We start from the raw sequence: 24,657 nt of genomic DNA on the forward strand, positions 1-24,657 counted from the left end.
ATAGAGGGAGAACAAATGTGTGATTCAATTTTTAATTGCCATCACCTTACTCTAAAGTCAAGTTCATCTTCTGTAAGAGACAGAAAGTAACAAATGTATTTCTCACCATAACCTGATCTAAATGATCAGCATCACATTTGTTTGTATTTTTTTTATGGAGAAGGATAAATCATCACAGGAACACAAGGACCAGGACACAAGAAATAAAGTAGAACAGTCTGGTTTATTACCATATGTAATCAAGAGCTTTTATTTCCCCTTTTCTCCTCCTTCTTTCTTTCTTATTCTTTCTTGCCTTTTTTTTTAATTTTTTTTTTCAACATACATTAAGTTGTGAATCAGATGTTAGGGGGATGTGGAAATGAAGGGAAACTGGTGACATCACAATACTTTACAACTTTACAACAAATGAGAGTCTGAATTTGTTGCATCTACCAGTGTATAGCAAGGGTGGAAAGCAAAGGCACACATAGGTTCATGAACCCCTCGAAACAGAGGGTGGAAGGGAACCAGGGGTGGGAAAGGACAAAAAACAGAAGACCCACCAAGTACAAAATGCATGTTTCAAAGTCAGCCCAGTAACTGATGCAGTGTACATCAAGAAGGCAGACTGCTGCAGGAGCTGTTGCCATAATGACTCATCTCTACATTTTGGGAGAATGCTTTGTGGGGTAATATCAAGGGGACCTGCACATTTAGCGCTCCAGGGGTTTGGAGCTTCGTAAAAGGGTTGTGAGTTGGTTGTTTTAAAAAAAGATGACCTTGCTACCTACTGTTTTCAAAGGGTTTTCTGTTTGTTTTTATTAAAACAACAACATTGCTTTGGATACAGATCTATCTACTCCAGTCTGCATAGTTCACTATGGGTGAACAAAACTGTTTCATAAAGAAGCCATGATGAAGTGAAAGAACATGCAAGCACCCTTGTTACACACTTTGGTCTAGACCATCCAGACTTTATATATACCATCTATAAGCTAATGGACTTAAAATCTGTCTTTTCAATCATTCAGAAACAAAACCAAAACCCTGAAAAACAAATGGAAGTATAAAATTTTAAAAAACAAATTGAAACAGAAACAACCACCTTACTCAAACATACTGTTCAGTAGATATATATATATATATATATATAAAAAGCTTAGAAGCGATCCCCATCATTTTTCTACAGTATGTTGACACAGTTATTGTAACAGATTAAAAACACATCTAAGTTTTTGCATAAACTGAAAGACTGGAAAGGAACTTACACACCTGCGCGCACACACACACACACACGCACACACCTGTGCGCGCACACACTCCCACGCTAGCTACATGCACAGTCACACAAAAGAAACAAAGGAAAAAAAATTACATTTTTCCCCAAAGAAGTATATGCAGCATCCTTCTGGAGCAGCAGGTAGCTACAGCAGGAGCCCGCCTGCCTGTCCTAGCTCCATGTGCCCTGCATGCTGCAGGACGTGTGACTGGGCTATCTGCAGGTCTTGGCCCCTCTCGCCAGTACTCATCCCCAGCCGGGGTACACACTAGTCCCGTGGACAAGGGTGTTGGTCACTTCGCTGCTGCCCAGTGAGAACAATCGCCATACTGATGTGTGGTAAAGGAGGAGCAGGAGGAGGGGAAAGGCAGAACCCCTAGCATGGTGCCTTGGGAGCATTGCTGCTTGTAGGTGGTTTTGAGAGAGGACTTGGCACAGCTATAAAGTCAAATTGAAGTGGAGGGTATGACGCTAGCCTAATTTCTTGAGGGACATGGGGTTATGACAATAACCACCACTTTCTTCTTTCAATGTCTTTACTTCAGTTCTTGAAGGGGCTTGGAGGAGGAAGGATCAATAAATATTTGCATTACTCAAAGGGGAAAAAGAAAAAGGTTTTACATACTACAGCTCACAAGTATACACAACTGAGGGTGTAAGGCACAAATTTACATGTGGAAGAAAACAGGCTATTCACAGATATATTCCCACGAAAAACCCGTGTGATAAGACCATAATTTATGCATGGTAACAGCCGGCATATTAACTAGCTCACACTGTTTGAGGATTTTGTTTGCCGTCTCACATGCAAGGTGAAATGAGATGGCACATCACAAGCTGGTGCCTTCACAGAAAGTATTAGCTACTGACAAAGCCATGTTGATAGCAATGGTGCACAAATGTGCGGCTTTTTAGAGTTTCTCTTGCAGTTGCTTTAGAAGTTATGAACTTGTGGTATTTGTTGCTGTCTTAGGTCATAGGCCCAGCAGCTAATTAGCTGAGAGACTTAAATAGATATCCCCTTTTTTTTCAGCTAATCAGGCAGTCCAGGCACAAAGTTCAGAATTCCAGCTCCAACTTACCTAACTCAGTGAATTTATTGGAAAAATAAAAGAGTTTTAATTACTCCAGTTAATGAGTTTCACGTTAAATATGTATAACTTTCAAGGTACTTCTCTGAAGAGCTGCTCACAGGATGATATGCAGAAGTCATTTCTTTAGGAAAAACGAAAGCTGAACAATAAATAAGAGGAGTTACTTGCGTTAGCAGTCACATGTTATTTATTAAAAGAGAAGGGTAGCAGAAATCTATGACATAGTTTGCCCAACATGGCATTTAACTGCTGTAACCAAATGGCTGTAACACTGATGGGCATCATTTCACAGTACTTGCACATAGTAAACTTCTGCCATTGTTAAGTCAGAGTTAGCTTTATCAGTGGATTCTTTTTTCCTTCTTTTTTTTTTTTCTTTTTTAAATTTGTTCATTTTTGTAGTTATTTGTTTTGCTTTTCAGAGCACTCTTTCCCAGTTCAGGAATGCGTTGTGCATTTGGGGGTGGGGGGTGAAATGTCATAGTCATTTTTCACCTGTGTGCTTTTGGCTCAATGTTTGTGATCGAGGGTTAGTCTTTTGAGCAAAGAACTGGTGGGTTGTAGGGGCGAGTCCTGCAATTGCAAACCTTCAACCATGGGTCATATGGCTCGGGTTTAAAAAAAATATTCCACTTTTCCCAGAAAGCAGAAATCCAACACATTTTCAGCTTGCAACAACCATCTTCTCAGAGGAGCAAGTGATAACAGTTGTAGAACACTGGATTTCAAGCGCAACCTCTGCTTAATTGCCGTCCTCCACCCCCCTACCCCCACCCCCCAATTATGTACATGCATCATTGGGCTTCATGGATGCAGAGAGTGGAGCAAAGGAAGGTTTGGGAGGTACATCAGGCTTTAGCGAGGGCGTACGTTTCAACCCTGACCTCGTCAGTGAGTTGTAGGTGGTGAGACTCGGCTGCCGAGATACAGTCACAGCCTGCGCCTGAGCAGCATGGACTTGTATGGAGTCCACTCGCTGCGGGGCCGGTGGTGGGTTGTCACCCCGGCTGAAGCTCTGATTGCGGGAAAGGTGGGAAGAGTTAGAGGAGTTAGTGTTGTTTCTTTTGAGGGTCGACGTCTGGTGACTTCTTGTGAGAGAGTTTGTAGGGTAGCTTCTCTTGTAGTCCACGTTGTAAGCAGAAGAATGCATCTCCAGCCGCTTGCTCAGGCCACTCTGTGACAGCGAGGCGCTCGGGGGCCCAAGGGAAGCTTCCCGCTGGGGTACTTTTGGTGGCATGCTGTCAAGACTTTCCACCAGGTTAACTCCGTGGCTGGGGCTTTTGCTACTGAGATGGTCTTTGATAGTTTTGTACTCAAGGGTGGCATTCTGGTCCTCCACAGACATCTGAGCCCCATCGCTCATTTTTGGCTGGTCGACATATTCGTGCTGGTAGCCTTGCTGGGCTATGGGCAGGACCACAACACTGGGAATGTGGCTAGGAGAAGCCCTAAGCGGTAGGTCGGTTGGGATTACAGGCGAGGCCATCCGGGGTATATCCTTTGTGCAGGCATTGATAAGGTTCTGGTTTCTCTCCCATTCCCTGCTGCCACGGCTGGGCTTTCTCTTCTGTTGCAGGGTTGGGGTGGACTCAGGGGTTGGCAGAGCGGCCAGGTCCAGATGGTGCTGGTCAGCTTTGATTAGCATCTTGGCAGTGCTGCCTGGGGTAGCCAGCTTGCCGTTATGCATCAGAGGCGTGAGGATAGCTTCAGGCTTTGGCTCCTTGGACTGAGCATCCCCAAAGAGGCCACTGAGCTTGGTAACGCTGCTCATGGAACCACGTCGGGAGTGGGTCAGCTCCTTCTCCTTCCTCTGCGCAACAGCCACGTCTCTGCGGCGATGGTCACAGATGCAATACACTATGATTCCCGAAAAGACAGCCCCCATGACAAAAGCAAGAATAACAGCAATGGCCAACAGGGTGACCGGCACCAGCTGATCATGACCTTTCAGGTAACTTTCACGGATCACTCCTGCAATAAACAGCATACAGTGGTTAAACAAACTAAGGATGGGGAAAAACAACTAATCATTGACTACTTTGTTCAAAGGCACACCCTTTGAGGTAGACTTGTGTTTTGCAAGGTGATTTTTGATCAGCTTGCCCAAATTTGGAGACCTGCAAGCTGCATTTTGCACATGCAGCCTTGGGCTTTCAGTATAGCTTTCAGATCTGGAGTTGAAGGCTACAAAGTTCAGGAGGGGAGAAGGAATTTACTTGTAGGGCAAGTGCAACTGGTTTGAAATCTTGGCCCTGGGCAACTCACGCTGACTTCAGCATGTCAGAGCTATTATTTCTCCTCCTCTGACATACTGCTCATTCCTCCCCTCCCTCCATCCGATCTCTCCTCAGCTAATACCATCTTATTTTTACTATGGTAAACATTCTCATTGAAAAACTTTTAAAAGGAGACAGAAGCTCTGCAAATACCAGAGAAGTGCATCCCACATTGTTTAAGGCTTTTCTTTCTGCCCTTCATTCTTGTCAGGCTGGGGCTGCTCCTTGTTAAGCACTAAGAACAAAACCAGAACTGAAAAAACCCAAACTTTGTCATGTGTTTTAAAAGTCAGTGTCACACGCTTAAGCTTCAGGAGGATGCTTAAATAACTATGAAAAATAGAGCACAGTGCTGAAATCTGTTGAGCTTGGTAGATGACTGTCCTTGTTATTTTAATTTCAAAAGCTCTCTCTTGTTCTGAACACATTAATAGGTTGACCTTTGTGCTGAAGCCTGTGCCTTCTCATTTGAAAGCCCTGATTCTGAGGGCCTTATCCTGTAGTCCTGTGCTGCGGTGAGAGATCATTATCAAATCTTACTTGGCCCTCCATGTGCCTACTCTCAGAGAAAGCATCTTTGGCAGAGTGTACCTCCTCTATCTGAAGTCCCTAATATAGCATTAATCAATACCCTGAATTTCTGAAGAAAATAGGTTTTTTTTCTGACATAGCTGGGAACCAAGGCAGCAGCACAAATGAAACACAAGCACAGAGCCTCGAGTCTGCTTTTTTTTTGCATTTTTTATTTTGTTCGTAGTGCTTAACAAGGAGCAGCCACAGCCTGACAAGGACCTGAAGGAACATCTCTCCCCACCTCTTTGTCCAGAGAGTGTCCAAGTGCCAGGGCCAGGGCACTAAAAGCCCCACATGCTCTAAGGAAATGTAATCCTTGTCCTTATTACAGGAGAGACAGCAAGACAGAAAAAGTACCTCCAAGGTTCTCCTGAGACTCCGTGAATATACAAAACTTTCATGTTGTAAATCAACTCCTAGAGTAATGTTTTTTTCATGTGTTCGGTAGAGAAGGTATTGGTGACACAGAATCAGAACCAAATGCAAAATATCCTCAGTAAAGTATTTTAAAAGAGCATTGGAAAGTTGCTACTATCTCACAGAAACCTTTGATAAGTATTCTAGGTACATACAGTATTGCTTCTATAGCATATATTTTTCTGTCCCCATTTAATTGCAACTTCTAGGTGGACAACGGCTATTTGCTTACAAGATATGAACATCATATTTAAAAGTTCTTTAAAACGTAAGTCCCTGAGACCGATGTCACAACTGGTTCCCACAGAAATTATTGTGCTGTGACAAATAGAGGATTATGACTTGATAAGGAGAATAAATAGCAAGAGCTCATGATCACTTAGGAAAGTAAGATCCAGCATTCATATAAATATCTTAATTGTAAAAAAAGTTAGGAGAAGTAAAGTAGATCTTGGAAAACAATATACGATTAGAAACAATCTTCAAATTGTTTCTCAGTGAATCCTCTTCTAAAGCCCAGCAGCTTTTTAAGATGCATTTTTTTCTATTCTTTGTCATCACCACTTAACAAGCAGCAGTAGAACCTAGCTCTGTAATTCAAATCCACATACAAAATTGCTGTATGTAGACCAGAAGCACAGTCCAGTGGCTACAGCACAGTCAGCAGTAACTATGTATCACTACAAAGTTGCTGGTTTTCTGTGGACCTTCACCTGATGATATTACATGCTAGACTCTGCAGCATTTTGAGCCCAAATTTACTTACACAAACTGTCTCCAGTCATTAACTGGAGAATCAGAAATACAGAGTCTTAAATGGGTGGGAAGTATAGCCAGAGAAGCGTTCAGTCTTATCCAGAAATGCGTTGCTGGGTGGGAAGTTAAGAAAAGCTTAAACTTCAAAAGCCTAATTTCATGGTCACGATCCATGCACAAGCTTTGCAGAGGTATGCTCCTTTAAGCACTTAAGTCCAATTTTTTTGCATGAAAAAGACTAGAAATCCCTGCTCAGTGCCCACCTAAGGGTGTAAGCACCTACAGTCAAAGCCAGCATGGGTTCATGAAGGGAAAGTCATGCTTTACTAACAATATCCTTTTATATGTAGACTAGGGGACAAGAGGCTGGAATGCAGTCCTGCAGAAACAGGTTTGGTGGTTTTGATTGATTACGGTAAGCTCAAGACGAGTCAGCAATGGGCCCTGGTGGCCAGAAGGGCCAACCATATAAAAGTATTAGAATGTGTCCAAGGGCGGGCAACAAAGATGGTGAAAAGACTACAGGGCATGACTGATGAGGAGCAGCTGAAGGTGCTTGGTTTGTTCAGCTTTGAGAAGAGGAGATCTCACTGCCATCTAAAACTTCCTCATGATGAGGAGTGGAGAGGGAAGTGTTGACCTCTCTCTCAGGTGTCTGGTGATCAGACACGAGGGAATGCCTGACACTTCCTACTGGCCAAGTGAGGTTGTTCATTGCCCTCAGCCTCCTGCTTTAGGCTAAATCCTACTCTGTGAAGATAGCCTTAAGCACAAACCAGCATCACTGCATACAAAAGCAAGATGAAATCTTCACTTTTACATTACCAACAGATATTGAATCACTACAACTCACGTTACAAAATTACCACACAGTTCAGACTGAGTGACCATGTGTGTTCAAGAAAGAGGTAGCTGAAATGATGTCACTCATGCTGCAGGTGTTTTATCAGCAGAAATTTATGAGGGCCTTAAAACAGCCTGATTCCAGCTAGTTACTCTTGAGTTCAAACCTCCCTGAGGTTTATTATGTTTTCTCTACTAGATTTAAAGGATATTTAAATTAGTGGCTTTGCTCTAGGCAGGTGGATCTACTCTGGACACAATGCCAGGTTAATGACATAATTTATTTTTTATCATGGATCACATACATGTGTCTTTAGTTACGCAGGCAATCCCAATAATTTTAATTAACTTAAATGAGATAAACTGGGAAGGATTTGTCCCTGCATTAATGTTTATGGAATAGATACAATTAAGTAATGAAAAAGTATTAGGAGTGTTCAGCATCCTACTGTCATGACCACAGAGACAGAAGATCTGATACAAAATAGGCTGATAATTGCAGTCACCGTCAATCAACATCTCAAGTCCCTAGCATCAGTACTAACTGCCTTCACAGACTGGGATGAATAAGTGAGTATGCGATCCTAACTATGTCCCCAAAACAAGCCAGTTTGAAAGCAAACAGGATAGTGTTCGTGCCACTTTACAAACTGCATTGTGTTCCTGCAGTTCTTGAAGAACAACACATTCCCCAAGGCTCGGTTCAGCATCACCCATTAGCACTTATTATTCAAAGAATTAAAATAGATGGAGAAAATAACCAGAAAAATGTAGGGCCTGTATTTTTGAAAGTCAAGTAAAGCACTGGGACTCCCAGCTTTGAGGAAATAACTGCTGTTGAAAAGTCTTATAGCTATGTATTATCTGACAGTATTCTAAGACATTATGTACTGGAAAACTGTCTGGGCTGGCTGCATAAAATGCTATGGAACCAGACTGTAAAATATGTTTGATATTAAATATCACTATAGAAAAGAACAGGTATTCTAAATAAAATACTTTCACTTTTAAAATACTATGTCTAGTACTTTCCTGTTTGCAGTATATTCTTGCCAAATATGAAAATACATTGCTTATTTCATGTGGTTGAACTGCTCATCCATACTCTTGATTGTTTTCTGCAATACATGGAGACCTATCACCATGACTAATGACCAGCTATTCTTTGGAAAGCAATATTGCTGACATAGTTACCTGTATCAACGTTACACTTGGGAGGGGTCCGGTGGTAAAAATACTAGTGAAATTGAAAAAAACTTCAGAGACATAGATGAGGTTAAATATCTGCACCTTCAAGGATCAGACCGTACACGCTTCTAATGCCAGAGACATGCTGACACTTATCTGTCTCCCTTAACTCTTCCAGTTAAGTCAGACTGTCCATTGTAAATCACAAAGAGGCTTAAGAATTTAATGTCTTCCCATGTGTGATGTACTGTCGTTTCCGGCTACTAAACCAGCCAGGCTAGTCACCTGATATCCTCCACTTTTCATGGCCATTCTGATTCCTGTAGACAACCTGATCCTTCCTCCTCCACTAACTTTCTGTAATTTCATCCCATGTCCTTTTGTCTGCACCTCCTAACATCACCATTCATTTTCTCAGTCAGTATGCTCTGTACAGTAGTAGTCTGGAACATGAAAAATCACCTTTTCTTACTCATCTAATGAGAGAGAAGACGTGGTATGGTATTGTATTATTCTACTATATAATTAATTCTTTCTTCCAGCAGAGCTTGCAGGTAAGGTACACAGTATTGGTTGGCTGGGTGGTTAAGAAGACATTAAGAAAAATGTTTTCAAACCTTCAAAATGTTTCAATTCTGAAATAAGCTAGTGCTTAGATAAATCACATGAGTAGAGTATTGATCCTGCTTGTTCACTAAAGGTAGGGGGGGGGGAAAGCAATGAGCCATTACATTTTATGTCAATAATACATATAATCTTTCTGAAGTTCTGGAGAATGTGAGAAGCAGACTTGTTGAATGTCTTTGGGTGAAAATAAGAGAGAAAAGAAAATGAGGTGTTACAAGGATCTACTGTATCTACTGGATACTAGATCATCATAAGCAGGAAGGTGGTAAGGCTCATTCTTTTCACCAATTTACAAAAGTATTTTGTTAAGGGTTAGGACTGACTACCTCTATACCTGCTAAAAAACAAGTTTAAAAGCAAGATGTGCACAGTGCTGAAAGTATTATTTTAGGAAAAAGCTGATGAACTTATTCTGGGCATGTTCTGCTCCTTCTAATTCTAATAGGAAAGAACTTCCAAGGGCAGAAATGTAATTAGGATGAAATATTTACAAAGGAATAGATTTCATCATTCCAAAGAATACATGGCATGAGCATAACTGAGTAAGAATAACAAGTATCAGTACAACAAACTTCAGTAAAGGAGGACAGATAAGCAAAGACATGGAGACTGAAGCATTTACTCCTTTTCCTGCTTTACTTTTCAGCAAAAATCCCCACTCTGATCTGTGATCAGAAATTTAACAAATCCAAGGCATGTGTCAACCGTGACAGAAGGAAGAGCTAGAAATATTTAGGTAATGTAGATGCTTTCAAATTCTCTAAAGGAATTCATCCCTGACTGCTAAAGGAGCTAGCCAAAGCTATTTCTAGTCACTGTGGAGTATCTTGGAGAACACTGGAGGAAGTATGAGCCCCAAGAGCTCTAGAAAAGGACAAGCATATCACCTGCCTTTAAGATGAGCCAAAGGGAGGACCTAACAAAAGACGGACCTGCCAGCACAATTTGCAGAATGGGAATGACACTAAAACAAGTGATGAAACAATCAATTTCACAGGCATTCAAAGGATGATGAAGTAACTTTAAAAAAAAACAGGCCAAAGCAAGTTTCCCAAGAATAAACTACATTAAATCTGACAAACTTCCTTTCTTGACAGGATAAATGGCTTACTTTTTATTGGGAAACATTAAGCATGATACCCTTTGACTTCTGTAAAATCTTTTGACTAACCTTCTCAGAAACAAATGAAAGTGAGCTAAAACCTGCTGAAAAGCTGCAGCTGAAAAGTACTGATCAAAGGTCTACTGGGGAAGAGATCTGAAGAAAGGAGTCTGTCTCAGGAGAACAGCAATGAACAGACATCTGCAGAAAGGAGACCTCAGCTCCAGAGGCCCAGTAAAAGCTGTGTCCTTTTAGCATGTACAGGATAAAAAGAAACGTCCCATGATGAAGCCTAAATTCCTTTGTCTCACCTGTGATCAGGGACAGGGATGGCATAACATCAAGAAAAGCCTCACCATTACATTCCTCTAAGTCTAGGTTCTGGCATACAGTTCCAGTGAGCACAAACTCAAATTCTACCTTATAACCCTCCCAACTGCTTGATGAATGAAACCAAACAGCAAATGACTTCCCAGTTTGAATAGCTTAATGTGAGGCTGGTTTAGTGATACAACAGTCCAGGTGCTCCCTTCTTTCATAACCAAGCCCAATTCAGTGAAAATAATTCATGAGGCAGACAGCAATATCTGGTCCCCTAACTACAAGTTCCCATGTGCAAATAACCTAGTTAGCTGTCACCAAAAATAACACCTTTCAGCCTGAGCACTACAGTTAGCTGTGGCGTGGAGGCAAAGACAACTCTGTCCCAGGAATGAATTATGGCTGCGAGAGGCGTACACTGGACAACAAGATGACCACATGCCACGTGCACCAAAGATGCTCTGTGATCACCTCTGCAGGGAGCTGTCACTTTCCAAAGCTGCCTGCAACAGATGGTAAACTAATAACCCAAAATGGTGGCACACAAAAAAACTGAAACACAGAAGCGTGAAATGAAGAATGATGTTTTGGCAGGTAAGTGCAGTAATAACTATCAGGGAATAAGGTAATATTTAAGTCTAGACCACACATTAACAGCAGTCAGGGAGTGAGTGTCACTGGTGTCTTAAACTTCACTTTCTAGCTGAATGGGAATGAGCCCACTTCTATCTCCAGTATCTACAAAATCACTTGAGACTTTCCACAGAACAAGTCATTGTTCCAGAAAGGCACAATGATTTCTTTGCTGTTGTTATTTAAGGGGAAAATCTTGCAGTTAATTTCATTCTTCAGTGCGAGCTTCTCTGTCAGACGTACATCTCCTCCTGCTTAGACTTGCAAGAAGTGCTGGTATAGACTCATTATGAATGGAAGTTTTTATGGGCTTTTGAATATCTTTTAAAAATACCACTGAAAAAGTTTTCAACGTGTCTTCAAGTGTTAGAACTCTGTTTACAGGCAGTCTCATGCTGCTAAAATACTATTTCAGCCTGGAAAATCCCTGCAGGTATTAACAAGCTTTCTTCCTCCTTTATAGCCAGCAGTAGTAGGAACAAACAAAAAAAATCAGACTAATTTAGACTGGACACCCAGATTTAAAGTGACAGCAAACTGAGGAGCGACCAGAGTCTACCATGCATTTCTGAGATTGTCTCTCTAATTTTTCTTGAAAGAATCATTTCAAGGTTTGACATAACCAACCACTTTATAATCCCGATGATGTGATGTTTGCCCTTTTATTGGAGGGGCTTTGATGAAAAAAGTAAGCTTTCTCCTTCATCTTCCTTCTGTCCACAAGGACCTGTGCTGCTGACTCAGTGCAATTCTACCCAGTATCTGTTTTTCTCCGTGTCACCAGCTAGAAAAAAAAGAGCTCAAACATTCATAGTTAAAGCTGCTGGCAAATGCTTTTTTGCCCTCCCTTCGCAGTACAGCTGGATTGTTGATTTGAATGACTGTGCTGAGGAGAGCAATCCATCTCTCCCCAGATTCCACCCCATGGTTCTCAAAGCCAGTTGCCCAAGCTAGCAGTCTGAGATATCCAGCCAACAAAAAGCAGATGCATGTGCTTGGAGAGAAGAATGAATCTGGTAAAGAAAAAAACTTCACTTACAAGAGGCCTGAGGATCACTGGAGGTATGAGGAGAAATCGTACTTAAAAATTAGGAAAAGAAAATCAATACATAATGTGCCTGAGGTAACATGTAACAAAGCCTTGAAGAGGATCTAAACAATCAGATCAGCCATAGTAGCCTGTGTCAGGGCGGGGGCTGGCCCTTAATCAGACCTATTTCAGAAGCAATCCCTCCAGGATAGGTTTATCTATTGATCTCTAAGGGTGGTTTTATTTCTCCTTTCAGCTGGTCAAAATGATATCACTTCTTTCCACTTCTGATGAATGACTGTCAACATGACTACAGAAAAAAGATCATTGTAACTTACTAAAAGAGCGGAGATCAACAGGTGGCTTTGCTCTCAATGCGAATACAGAAAACTTTCATTCTTGTGTTTTTTTAAGTTAGAAAAGTAAGAAAGGTGAGAGAAATGACTCCACCATGTCCACGAGATAACCCATGAGTGTTGTAGTAATATTTTCATAGTGGATTTCAGTTATCTGGTTTTAGTTTGATTATGAGCCTGCAATCAAGTTCTTCTGCATACCACAGTGGCCATACAAAACCTACACCATGGCCACACTCAGGAATTTTGAGAAATTAGAAAAAAGCAGCTCTTTTTTTTGAAAGGGATCATTACAGATGGAAATTACAAGATCTGAACTAGCAAATTCATGCTTAGACAACTCCCACCCCCACTAAAACAAAGGGGAGACAGATCTGAAAAAGACTGGAATAGCAAGCTCTTAGAGCTTTTTTAATTGTATTGCTTCTAAGCTGTATCTCTGTAAATAAACCAGTTTATTAAGTTTGCAGGCATGGGAGAAGGTTTGAGATACACAGCCTCCTGATCTATAATATAATGATGAAAATCATTACAGTCCTGAAGCCAGCCCAATTTTATTTGTCCCAGAGGCTAGGCTCAAGGCCAGCTCTTGCACTAGAAAGCACTCGATAACCTTTCTTCCACTGGCAGGTGGTATGCAGTTGCTAATCATTTAGAACTTTCCTGATTTAAGTACTTTCATTTACCTCTCAAGCTTTCCTAGTAAGCAATAATTTTAGATGCCTCTGTGTGTTGGGGAATAAGCAAAAATAGAAGGTCCTTCAAAAAAGTAAAACAGGCATTCACAGTAGTTAAAATGAGACGTAGAAAGTCCAAATGTCAAGGAAAATTAATTCTTTTGTAGCTTGTCACGGCAGAAGAAAACTTTCTGCTGCTTTGCATCTTAAAACACAAGTTTCCTTTAAAGTCTGCTGCATTTCCTCTACTGACGTAAAAAAAGCTCAGTGCACATTCTGGGACCTTTCTACTATGCCTGGGATGAGCTTAAACATATCCAGCTGCTCTTTATTAGTTTACTTCAGGGGATCTTTCACAGCTGGGTTAAACCAGATTTACATATGTTTGGCTGAATATGCATGAATTCAGGGCTCCAGAGAAGTTGTTGTAGCCTGCAAAGTGATTCTCTCATCTTCACAGTTCCCATTGCCTGCATGGAGCTCCTCTGATGGCACAGAACAAATGCTGGGTGTTTCTTTGTTTCTTTTTTTTTTCTTTTTTTTCTTTTTTTTTTTCTTCCCCTGCTGTGGGCATTATGTATTCTGGGCAGCCCAGTGCCTTTCTGGAAGCAGTTTTTATGAACAGTGTCAAGGAAAGAGAAGCTGTCACTGAGAAATTCTGTGGCTTTTCCTCTGCTTTTTTACAGCCTGTTTTGAACTATGGCCTTTGCGCACAACAGGGAAAACCGAAGTTTGCTGAGTATCAACATAAGCAGATCTGCTTAGCCGGCTGAAGCTCAAAGCAGCCTTATGGAAGAACTGGGGTTAAATTTCAAACACTGCATATGACCTAAAAGAAAAAATTGTTTCTTCATCAGCTCTGATCTTTAAAGACACAAAAATGGAAATGCTAGTTTTGAGCTACTAGTGCAACTGACCACATCACAGCTGAACTAACAAAGGAGCCATCTGTTAAATATCCATGACATTTAAATAGTACGACTGTACCCTATATATCCTATTCCTTGAGATCCCTGGAAATGATTATTTAACTGTTGAACAACTATGTGACCAAGCCAAGGATGTTTACTTGTGCACAAAGAATGTATTTCTTAGTGATAGTGTTTCTGCACACAGCTGGGTTGCTGGTGCACATTAGGAACATGGCTGGAGCCCATGTTAGGTCTGCTCTTACATAGAGGAAGGCTAAAAACTCTTCTTTAATTAAAACACCAGCACCATATATTCTGTGACAGAAAGCAAACACAGTGGATTAACTCTTCATTTCTACACTCATGAACACTGCAGGTGTAGTCAAAAGACCTGGATTTAAGAATTAAAACATGCCCCCAGTGATCAGTAAAGACAAGACTGCTTTTTCTAGAAATATTTGCAGGGCTGGTGCTGTAGGCAACAAACAGCTTATACACATCTCATGTTAGGTTTATCATTTCCCTCTGTATTGCAGTCCCATACCATCAACTGCCTTTGAATACATTAAGTGACTGAGGAATTGCAATGAGTTTGAAACACTGGCCATAACAGTCAGCAAGACTAATTTTACTGCCGGTTCTTTTTCTGTACCTCATTACTCTTCCAGTATAAATACCAGAAGCCGCCTTTCCACTCAGCTACATTCATTTGAATCCACAGTATCTCCAGTAAAGCACGCATACTTACTCCAGCCACAACCTGAGCGTTTCCCTGATGGACTTCTTGTCCTGATGCGGCTATGATTTCTCTCTCACTTACTTCATTTTTTATCTTCAGTGATGGCTTCTTTCATGCATTTTTTTCTGACTGTCAGATTTATAGTTCTCTGCATTTTCTTACCTAACTTTTTTTATCACCTCCCCACCTTGCAGGCACTGCATGTACACTTGTGCTTTGATGCCATAACTGCACTGGTATTTCCTATCTGTGCAATTAACATGCTCAGTGATTACTATGGCCAGTCTGTTTCCCTGGGTAAGGTGAAACTGTAGCTTCATCTCAGAGGATATACTCTGACAAGCATGTACCTGTCCCAGCTCCAAGAAAGCTGCCCTGGGGCCAGCAGCAATCTAACCACAGCAGTATGTGCAAACCAGTGTCTTCTCCAACATACATTCAAAGCCCATCCAGACATCCTCTTTGACTGTCCAGTGGCAGGCCAGGCAAATGTACCTGTGTATTTGCTTTATCGCACGTCTCACAAACAGCATGTTTCTGGAATACAGCAACTCCCCCAGCCTTCCACTCATTTCTGGTACTGGACCAAACCCCAAGTTTCCGGATTTTTCTGTAGTGTTTGTTCAGTTTCTGCTCAGGCTCTTTCTTTAAGCCAGTATTTTGCACTGCTGCAGATAAACCAGGCAGCTTGCACAGCTAGTTAATCAACATGAAAGTAGCTGTTGTGACAAGGAACATGACTGGCTTTTTTGTATCTGTAGACTAGTTCTCAAGATATGTTTACTGATCTAGAGATTTACAAACTTCCATGTGAGAGGTTAAAGCCTCATTTTTTCCTAGCATTGGGACCCTAACAAATTTTATCACAATCTCTTTTCTCTCAGTGATATAAATTTATTCTCTCTCCTCCTTTCTAAACACAGTGTAGGTGAGACCCAACCTTTCAGGGAAGCACAGCTGATGTTATCAAGTCATCTTGCCATGAGCAAGCAGAGATAAACTGTATTGTCTCCAGGTCTTGATGCTGGGTATACGAAAGTAGCTGCTGGTTTGATATTAGTAATTTAGTTCAATGATTAAGGACTGCACACTGAGATACACAAATCCCCCTGGGTATGGAAAATTAATTGGTCTTACTGGACGAGTGCCTCAGGGCACTGTCTGTAGTTTGGTCACATTTAAACAAAAAGTATATAAAGTGCTGCAGGACTGTAAGACCTCTTTAAGACACTGAATAGAGACTAGTGTTTTGTAGAGATAAAGCTGAACGCTATCTGCAAAAAAAGCAGTGCTCTTTATGTTCTTTATTATGAGCTGTGATTGCCCCAACCTCTGGGCAGGCTCTGTGGTGAATGGAAGAGGTTCAGTGGGGAGAGCAGACAGAAGGGACAGAGGGCACTCCTGCTCTGTGCCCTCCTTTGAGAGCCCCTGATTGGGACTCATTCAGTCACGAATACACACAGAGAATTGTTGAACAGTTTGATGGGAGCTATAAGCTGGTGGCAGGAATTAAATTTCTCCAGTGCTGACCACAGGCTCAAAGAAACTAGCAACGGCCTTTTCTGCACCACACGACAAGACCACTTCTGTTAGCTTCTTTAAAAACAAGCAGCACTGTTTACTCAGCGTTATGGCTTCTGTCTCACTCACCCTGCTTGCTTCCAAACAGGAACTCATTGTAGTTTTATGATTTCAAGAATAAGGAAACACCTGGAAAATATGTGCTTCTCAAAAGACTTTTGGAATTATTTTAATGAAAGCTTCAGTGTGCTGCTGTTCAGGAGGTGTTTCTGTGAACAGTTATATTCCCTGTCTGTGCTGGTACTGTTTGTGTTTAGTAATTGCAGATCTTTCAGGCTCTCCAAAACCCCCACTCCGTTTCTTTCTACAAGAACATGATAGAGAATAACAGTAGCTTTGTAGGGCTTCAAAAATGTGCCTGCTCCCCAACCCCCCCCCCCTTTTTTTTTTAACAGCTGTTCTTTTATATTCTGTAGCAATTGTGGGTAAGATGGGATTGAGCATGAACAAGATGGCGTATTATTGACAGCATGCAGCTGGTGTTATTTTCCAATTAAAAAAAATTCTTGTTGGGCATATGAAAGAACTGTCTAGTTTATGTCCAGTTGTGACAATGCTATCAAGCTGTACCTTCATCTGAGATTTTATTTCATAGTAGATAGCAATCTTCGGCTGCTGGTGGGAGAACTAGAGTTTAATATCCAGGGCTAACCACTTTGATAGACATGGGAGGCTGGAACTGCTCTGGAGGCTATCCACTGGGACTCACTGTTTCAGAGTATTACAGGTATTCTTCCCAGCCAATATCAAGTTGGTGACGAATGTGCTGCTAGCCATTTCCAAATGTTTGCTGTATTGTACAGCTCTGCCAGAAATGTCTCTTAATGCTTCGTGATCAACTTCTCTACAAACTGCCCTAAGCTCTTCTAATGCCAATGGAGCTGTTAAAATCTACTTCAGCAGGGACTCTTGACTTATGCTGCTCTGCTGGGGCATGGAAAGCTGTCAAGACTATCAGCTGGTGGCTAACGTGCTTATCAGTCACAGCACCAATGCTCAATGTACACACAGTTGTCTGTGTATTTAGTTGCCTAACTGTGACAAGTGTCTTCCGGGCATGAGGGACTGAGATTTTTCAAAAACTTATAGCTTGGCCAGTGAAGCTCTTTCTTCCCTCACAGGGATGTCAGGATGCACATTTTTGACATAATGGTAAAATTGGACTATCTGCTTCAAAACTCAATATAATGCCCTTAAGACTCTTTTTTTTTTTTTTTTTTTTTTTTTTTTTTTAACATGAGAACAACAACATTATTTTTCCCTATCCTCTTTCTCAGCTACAGAAAATCTTGGAACACGTGATTAAAATCTAGCAAAAGTCATAGCAACAGTAATTGGACACCAGAGACTATAGTGTCTCACTAAATGACTATTAAAGAGCTTGAAGTAACACCTGCCTAAACACCTGACTAAACTAAGGCTATTCATAGGAACAACTACTTCCCAAACATGATGGCATTTGTTATCTGTATTTAATGTTCAATGAAATTAACATGGCAAAATCTAAATTATGCCCTCTCCAGGTTTTTCTGTTTTTAATTAACTGCATGCTGTTAATCAGTAAGCAAAAAGCCATCCTGATATAAAGAATTAAGCTTGCCTTTTTTACAGTCTTAAAGAAAACAAAGAAAAAAAGGAAAAGAGACAGTCAGGATCCTTCCTACATATTGAAGGGGATGTTGATACCATTTGCTAAAATGTTATCTATATAAGAAGAATGTAGATGGTGTTTTGTACAGAGGCATGTAATTAAACAGTTCACAGTCCACAGATCATATTAAAAGTGCTCTGAACCAGGACTGCCAATGTTTAGGTTGTTGTAAAATTACTACAGGACATCTTGCGTATTAATTAATACAATTATTGAAACTAGGCACATCCTATATGAGAAAAATGAATTATTCAAATATCTTTAACAGCATATTGACATTTTAATTGTACACTGGCATTAACACCAAAAGGCACTTTAAGAGTCTTCCAGCTACTAGGCTTTCTGCTCTTAAATCCCTTCAGATTTCAAAGCAGTTTCAGAAATCTCTTATTTAAAAGGGCTAGGTTGCCCTCCCAATTCAGCATCTTTGTACAGCACCACATCTCCCTATACTCAATATAAATGCCAAAAAAAAGAAACTGGGTGTTACTTAACATCCTGTCCACCAATTAGACTTTGCTACTTCCAGACAGAGTAGTAGCCCTATGGGGCCAGCATACCCTACAGGGAATTCCTAGTTCTTGATAAATATGTCAGTGCTACATGGGTCAAACAAGAGCACGAGGCAGCCTGTGCTCCTCCACCGAGCTGTCCTCACCGGGTGACTGTGGATGAATGCAGCTGGGAATCTAGTCCATCACACAATAGCTCTAATGCCCTGAACGCTCAGCAGCTGCTTTGACAAATTAGATGTGGCCTCTTCTATTGAAAAAGCAGACCAAGGTCCTGGGGCAATGACAGTTTTTCCCTGGTTTAGTAAGACAAGCTTCTATTGCTCATTGCAGCCTGGAAATGGATAGCCTGGCTTTAAATCTATGCAGGTGGACAATTACAGGTCAAGGATACCTGCTGTTTCCTGCAGCCATGTTTGACATTTGATGAGCTCTATTTTAAACTTAACCCTTCTTGTATTTGTAGGATCCACTACTTTTCTGAGGACAGAAAAGCTCTGTTGATAGTTTTCATAACCAGGGGTTGCACATGGACACAACCTCTTCTATTAGTAATGATTTTTTTTTTTGGCTATTAAATGGCAAATGGCTCTTGGTTCTAATCATGTTACTCACATTTCCATTTCTGCTAGTTAAAGCCGAAATCCATACTGTTAGTGAAACATAGAAACATTTTGATTTCTGAAAATTTTAAGTTAGTGCCAGGGCTGAAGTATAGGCATATCTTTAGGTGTGGCATAGGCAGCTGGTATATGTTAGAATATACCCCCTCCATTATTTTGATTTCCTCATCCTTACCCATCTTTTGCAGTGAAAACTGCTCTTCCTCTTAACTTTTCAGAAGGTTACTAAAGAAAATCTGTGACTAAATGAGCTGAGGCTTTTTTACATAAGGTTTGAAATGAAGACTTAGTCACAGAGAATACACACTAAATCACTGCACTGTATTCCATTACAATCCCCACGTTTGATTAAAATTAGTTTAAGGATGTGGCTCTGCCCAGGGACTTGGTTTCTGTCATCTTTTCTGCATGCCTTGTCTCCTCTCTGTCTCTTTGCTCTTGTTCTCATAGAAGCTTACAAAAACATAATGAAAACAAGTTGAATAAAGTCTGATGTCAGAAACATCCTTCCAGCATTCTTCTTTCATCAGTTTTATATATAATTTCCATTTTATTAATTAGCACCTAGTTTTCTACTGCCAGTGTTTGAACTTGAGGATGCAATCTGAGATGATTAGCTGTCTCTAGGCCTGCAAGTAGACAGCTTGTACACACAAGACAGAACGGAAGAAAAATCAGTGTCATTCCTCTGGACAAGTCTGATGTGTCCCTTTAATCCTGACTGCACAGCCCGCAGGTGCATGTCACAGGATACCAGCAACACTGGCATGGTGAGGTTATTAATATTCTGCCATGTTTGCTAGTTACTAGCCTAGTCTGGTGACACAGGTATCTGGCTATTAAAAACTGCTGAGAAATTTGGTCCCATTTAACTGCTAACAATGACTTTCTGGTATTCATCTGATACAGAGCTAAAATAGTGCTTCACAGCAAGTATGCCATGATTAGTGTCTGAGACATTCAGTTGCTGGACAAGTTGCTCATTAGAGCCACTCTAAACAAATACAGGGTTGGTTGGTTGTTTAAAAAAAATATTTTTTTTTTTAGTATTTCACTCAAGTAGCTAGTATATGTGACAAATGTAAATAAGCACACACACCCCACCCCATGATATTTACAGTAAGCTGATGCTAATTTACCTAAGAGCATTTTAGAAAAAAATCTGTAGGGCTTTGTTTAGCATACACTCATCCAACCAACCTCTGCTTAACTCCTAATGGGAAAAGTAAGTAAATTTTAATCTAGACGTGTTAGCTATAAAAGTTTAAATGGACTAAGTCCCATATAATCTTGTCTTGTGTAGGTGAAATCCCTTTGTGAAGCATTACAGATCCAAGTAACCACACCTCTCATATCAAATCTCAGCCAAATGCCACACAATCATAGACAGAGTCAGGGTAAATGCCCTGCTGTCTTTCTCACAACACTCATTTACTAGATAGTAGGCAAAAGTCTTGAAAGTATAGTAAGTGAATGATCTGGTCCAATTGGATCTTCATTGTTCCTCAACACTTGAAATCGTTAGTGAACTGTGAAGTACTTGCAATCTGCTTTACATTTGTGTGTATAACAATTTGAGACAGGAAAGAATAGAAATGTTTGTGTAGCTTCCTCCCAGGTACATGTTTGGAATTTACATCTCTGCCCAAACCCTATCCAGGCAGAATTGACTATTGTACAATTACTTCTCCCATTAGCCTAACACTTTTTTTAGGATCAGCCAGTTCCTTCTGACAGTGCCAGGATGATGATACAGATCAAATACAGAGTATTTGCTTCACCTTGAAAGTTCAAGCCCTCTCCCTTAGACCTGCAAACACTAACTCAAAAGATAAGTTCTGACAAATTTTGTTCCACTCTATATATCCTCTTCTGAATTATTACATAATGCCAGCAAGATAGTAACAACTTCTCCCGGCTTCCTCAGATAAAAAACACTTTGAATCTTTTAGATCCTCGCACATATTAGCATATAGCAATATTTTTGTGTGAAAACCTACTCTGCAAATGTACTTCCTGGTGCAAAACTGAGCCCTCCCATGCTGAACACCAGTTGTTTAATTTATGCAAAAAAGAGTCTGAATGTTTTCTTTGCCAGATTTTTTCCCTCTCATTTCATGTCTACTTGTAAAGTATCTTGTTAAATCAGCACTTTACATTCTTTATCACAACTGTACCTGAAGTTTCATACAATTCTGTCTCACTGCAGCACAACCTGCCTGAACACTCGCAGACTCTCCGGAGACTAGCATTGTCAGCATTTGGCAAACCTTTCAAGTAGCGATAATCAGAAAAATTTAGTAGCACTGCCACTTATGTACAATATGAAATATCTTCTAGAGTCAGGTTTTGAAATGAACAACCCTTGGACTCCTCAATAGTACAGCCTTCTCCAAATAGAGGAGTTGGCTGTTGCTAATGATGTCTAATTCTGTACCAAAGGCAGGGCTGCAGTTATTAATAATAATATAGATTCTACAATCTATAAATAATAGGTGCTACCACATACTGTATCTACAGGAATATTCTTGACACCCAAATACACCAGCAATTCTTAACTCTGTAAACTGTGTCCATCACATCCCACTTCTTTTTACCATCAGCTTTTTACCATCGTTACATGGATATTGACAAAAGGCTTGTTAAGGAAAGGAGATACCGCGTCACAATCTTCACTTAATGAGTGTTGAGATAAGTAAGAACACAAACATCAAGCCTGCTAACAGCAACACTACACTTTTGTCATTCCGTGCTCAGCTCAGCCACATCCACCTGAATGCTGTGGAGAAGCTGCAGCAGAACCATGAAACTTTAAGCTGGATTTGCAACCAATTTATCAAAACTGTGATTAAAAGGCAGGCTCCAGGCATTTAGGGAGCGAGTGAGAAAACAGAGCAGTGGGCTGCATTTGCGCTAATGAATCCAGGACTTTAAAAGCATGAGGCATTTCTGAAGGGAGGCAGGAAGGACAGGAGGCAGTAGAGAAGGGCAGCAGGGTAATGAGGTGCAGGGCCAAGGGCCAGGGCCAGCTGCTCCTGAAGAAAAACACTGTTTTCTTCACATATGCCTCTCTACCAGTGGTGTCTCCTTGCCCTTTCGTTAGTAGGATGACTACAGAGACACAGCGCTACAGCACTACTGGGGTGTAGAGGGTAAAGCCTTGGAGCGCTCCACAGGAGGAACTTCATGACTGCAGAGGGAGGAAGACCAAGTACAATGGCAGCAGGGGGGAAGGTTAGACGGCAAGGTTAGGGAAACTGTTTCAACAAAGGTGAGAAACACACAATTAAATTAACACTAAAACACAGCAAGAAAGGAAACAAAACGTAAACATACTCTAGAACATCGTTTTGTTTGTTTGGGTTTTGGGTTTTTTTTGGTTTGCTTTTTTTTTTTTTTTTTTTCCCTGGAGAGGATATGGAGGAGAAGAGGAAAGGGGTGCAGTTTGCCCAATCAGAGCTGGCTTTTTTGTTCCTCAGTAGGAACATCAGATTCCTTAATGGCCAAAATGAAAATGCCAGTGGGATGGCAACGCATAGTTCCCACTCTATGGGTTGCACTACACATTTTCATCTTGGCAAGAAATGTGATGTAGCTCAGAAACAACAATCCCAGAGTATATTTAGCTACTAAAGCTGTGGCACACAAATGTCACATTCCCATGAGTCAACCCTTTTAAAGAACCCCCTCTTCACGCCCCCACAGATATTCCCCAAGATGCCTGCACTGAATTAAAAGTGAAGCATATGGATGGATGTGACATCATCAAAGCACCCGTGTTACAGAAAAGAAAGCAGCAAGTGGATTCTGTACAGTTAGTACAATCAGTAAGAAGCCATTTGTGAGCACAGGAAAAGAAAGAAAACACTGTCCAAAGGATTAGACACAACCAATGAAGAACACAAAGCACCTTGCAAAACAAAGAGAAAATGTTAAAAAAAAAAAAAAGAGTATTTTTTCATTGTGAATGTGTGAAAGTAAAAGAAATCACAGCAAAAGTGAAAACAAAACCTTGATAAAAGGATAGTACACGTAATATTTTCTGATTTAATTTTGTGTAAGAACTCTTTCCTTTGCCCTTTTAAAACAACAAATCAATATTAATTTTGGAGACAACTGGCTCTGACTGGGCAAGGCAAGGAGTAACAACACACAAGTAGATGGTAATGGTAAACAACCATGCGGTCACCTCTGCCGCCATTGTTTTGATTGCATGTAGACTGCTTCCAGCTTTGTCAATATTCATAATTACGCACCAAAGAATACATGATATTTAAATGACTCTGTCAAGTGCTAATAAGACTCTTTGGTAACCTCACTCCCTGGGGAGGGAACTATAGAATGTAAGCCACCTCATCAGTCGGTGAATTGAAGTGAAAATTATTATAAACCAACAGCTATACATTTATTAATATTTTCACTGCATGCTCTTCTGAAAGCTGCCACTGGCATACAAGATGCTTTTAAGAGCTAGCTTTCCATCTATTAAGCATTGCTTCACAAAACATTTGTGAAGTAGGGACCCACACATAACAAATAGTGCCATTAAAATGCATATACCTCTCTGCATTCCTCCAGGTACATAAAGGGCCAGATCTTCCACTATCAGTGGTTTCTGACACTGCTCCTCTGTCTGACGCCAGCAGAAGAGCTGGGTTCAAGAGTCTCTTCCTTCCTTACTTCCTCATCAAATCTGCTTAATGATATCCCCTCCTCTCAGGGTGGAGGGGAGAAAGATGCCACTTACTCTCAGAAGCAGGAACACTGGATTTTCTAAGAAATGTCCTCTCACCTGAAGCATTTTGAATACCAGGTGTTACTAACAGACTAGACAGAAAAAGAAAAAAGCCTTATTTTTTGACTGTCAGTATTACCACTGATTTACTCCTGAGAGGAAACATGAGTGCTAGGCAAATCACATGCCATGTTTAGAAGGGCATGCAGGTTTATCTGCCTTGCCTCCTCTACATAAGTGATACCCAGAAATCACTTTTTCTGAATTGCCCTTCTACAGCAGAAAAGCAAGGGCTGAGGAACTAAAAAAATGAGGATGATATCTCAAACTGAGCTTAAATAGGAATTAGGAATCTGAGTTTTCACCTTCAGCACCCTCAGTTCCTTGCACCCTAAGTTCAGGGTTTGAGTTCGAGTATTGCAGCTGCCTGAAATTCCTCCTCTGCCAAGGCTCAGCAGCCCACAGGTCTGCAGGGTGCAGAGGAACCCCATGCTTAACTCACATGTAAGCCTGATCAGGCTCTAGAAATTCACCTTTTATGCTTTAGATTTCCAGTTATTTTCCCCGAATGTCTACAGGATCAAGCCCTGAAAAAAAATGTTCAAACAGGGGCCAATTCTAAAACCCAGTTGAAGAAAGAGGAGAAAATGGCAGTTTTTCCTTTTTTATAGGAAAAGCTGATTGCTGGGAGGTGGGAGACAAGTCTGCATCCTCTGCCTGAGGGAATTCAATCTCCATATTCCATTTCCTG

At 40.8% G+C, this 24,657-nt stretch overlaps 1 protein-coding gene across 5 annotated transcripts in view; it reads right to left on the reverse strand.

Moving 5' to 3' along the window:
* Positions 1-204: 204 nt before the first annotated feature.
* The window catches only part of SEMA6A (semaphorin 6A), a 111,843-nt gene continuing 87,390 nt past the window's right edge, over positions 205-24,657 (reverse strand). For all 5 annotated transcript variants that reach the window (XM_037373712.1, XM_037373716.1, XM_037373715.1 and 2 more), the window contains one exon: positions 205-4,326. In XM_037373712.1, coding sequence (XP_037229609.1) covers positions 3,137-4,326 — 1,190 coding nt within the window. In that variant the 3' untranslated portion in view covers positions 205-3,136. The remainder of the gene's footprint in view (positions 4,327-24,657) is intronic.

This window comes from Falco rusticolus, chromosome Z (assembly GCF_015220075.1).
Source record: "Falco rusticolus isolate bFalRus1 chromosome Z, bFalRus1.pri, whole genome shotgun sequence".
Taxonomy (NCBI): Eukaryota; Metazoa; Chordata; class Aves; order Falconiformes; family Falconidae; genus Falco; species Falco rusticolus.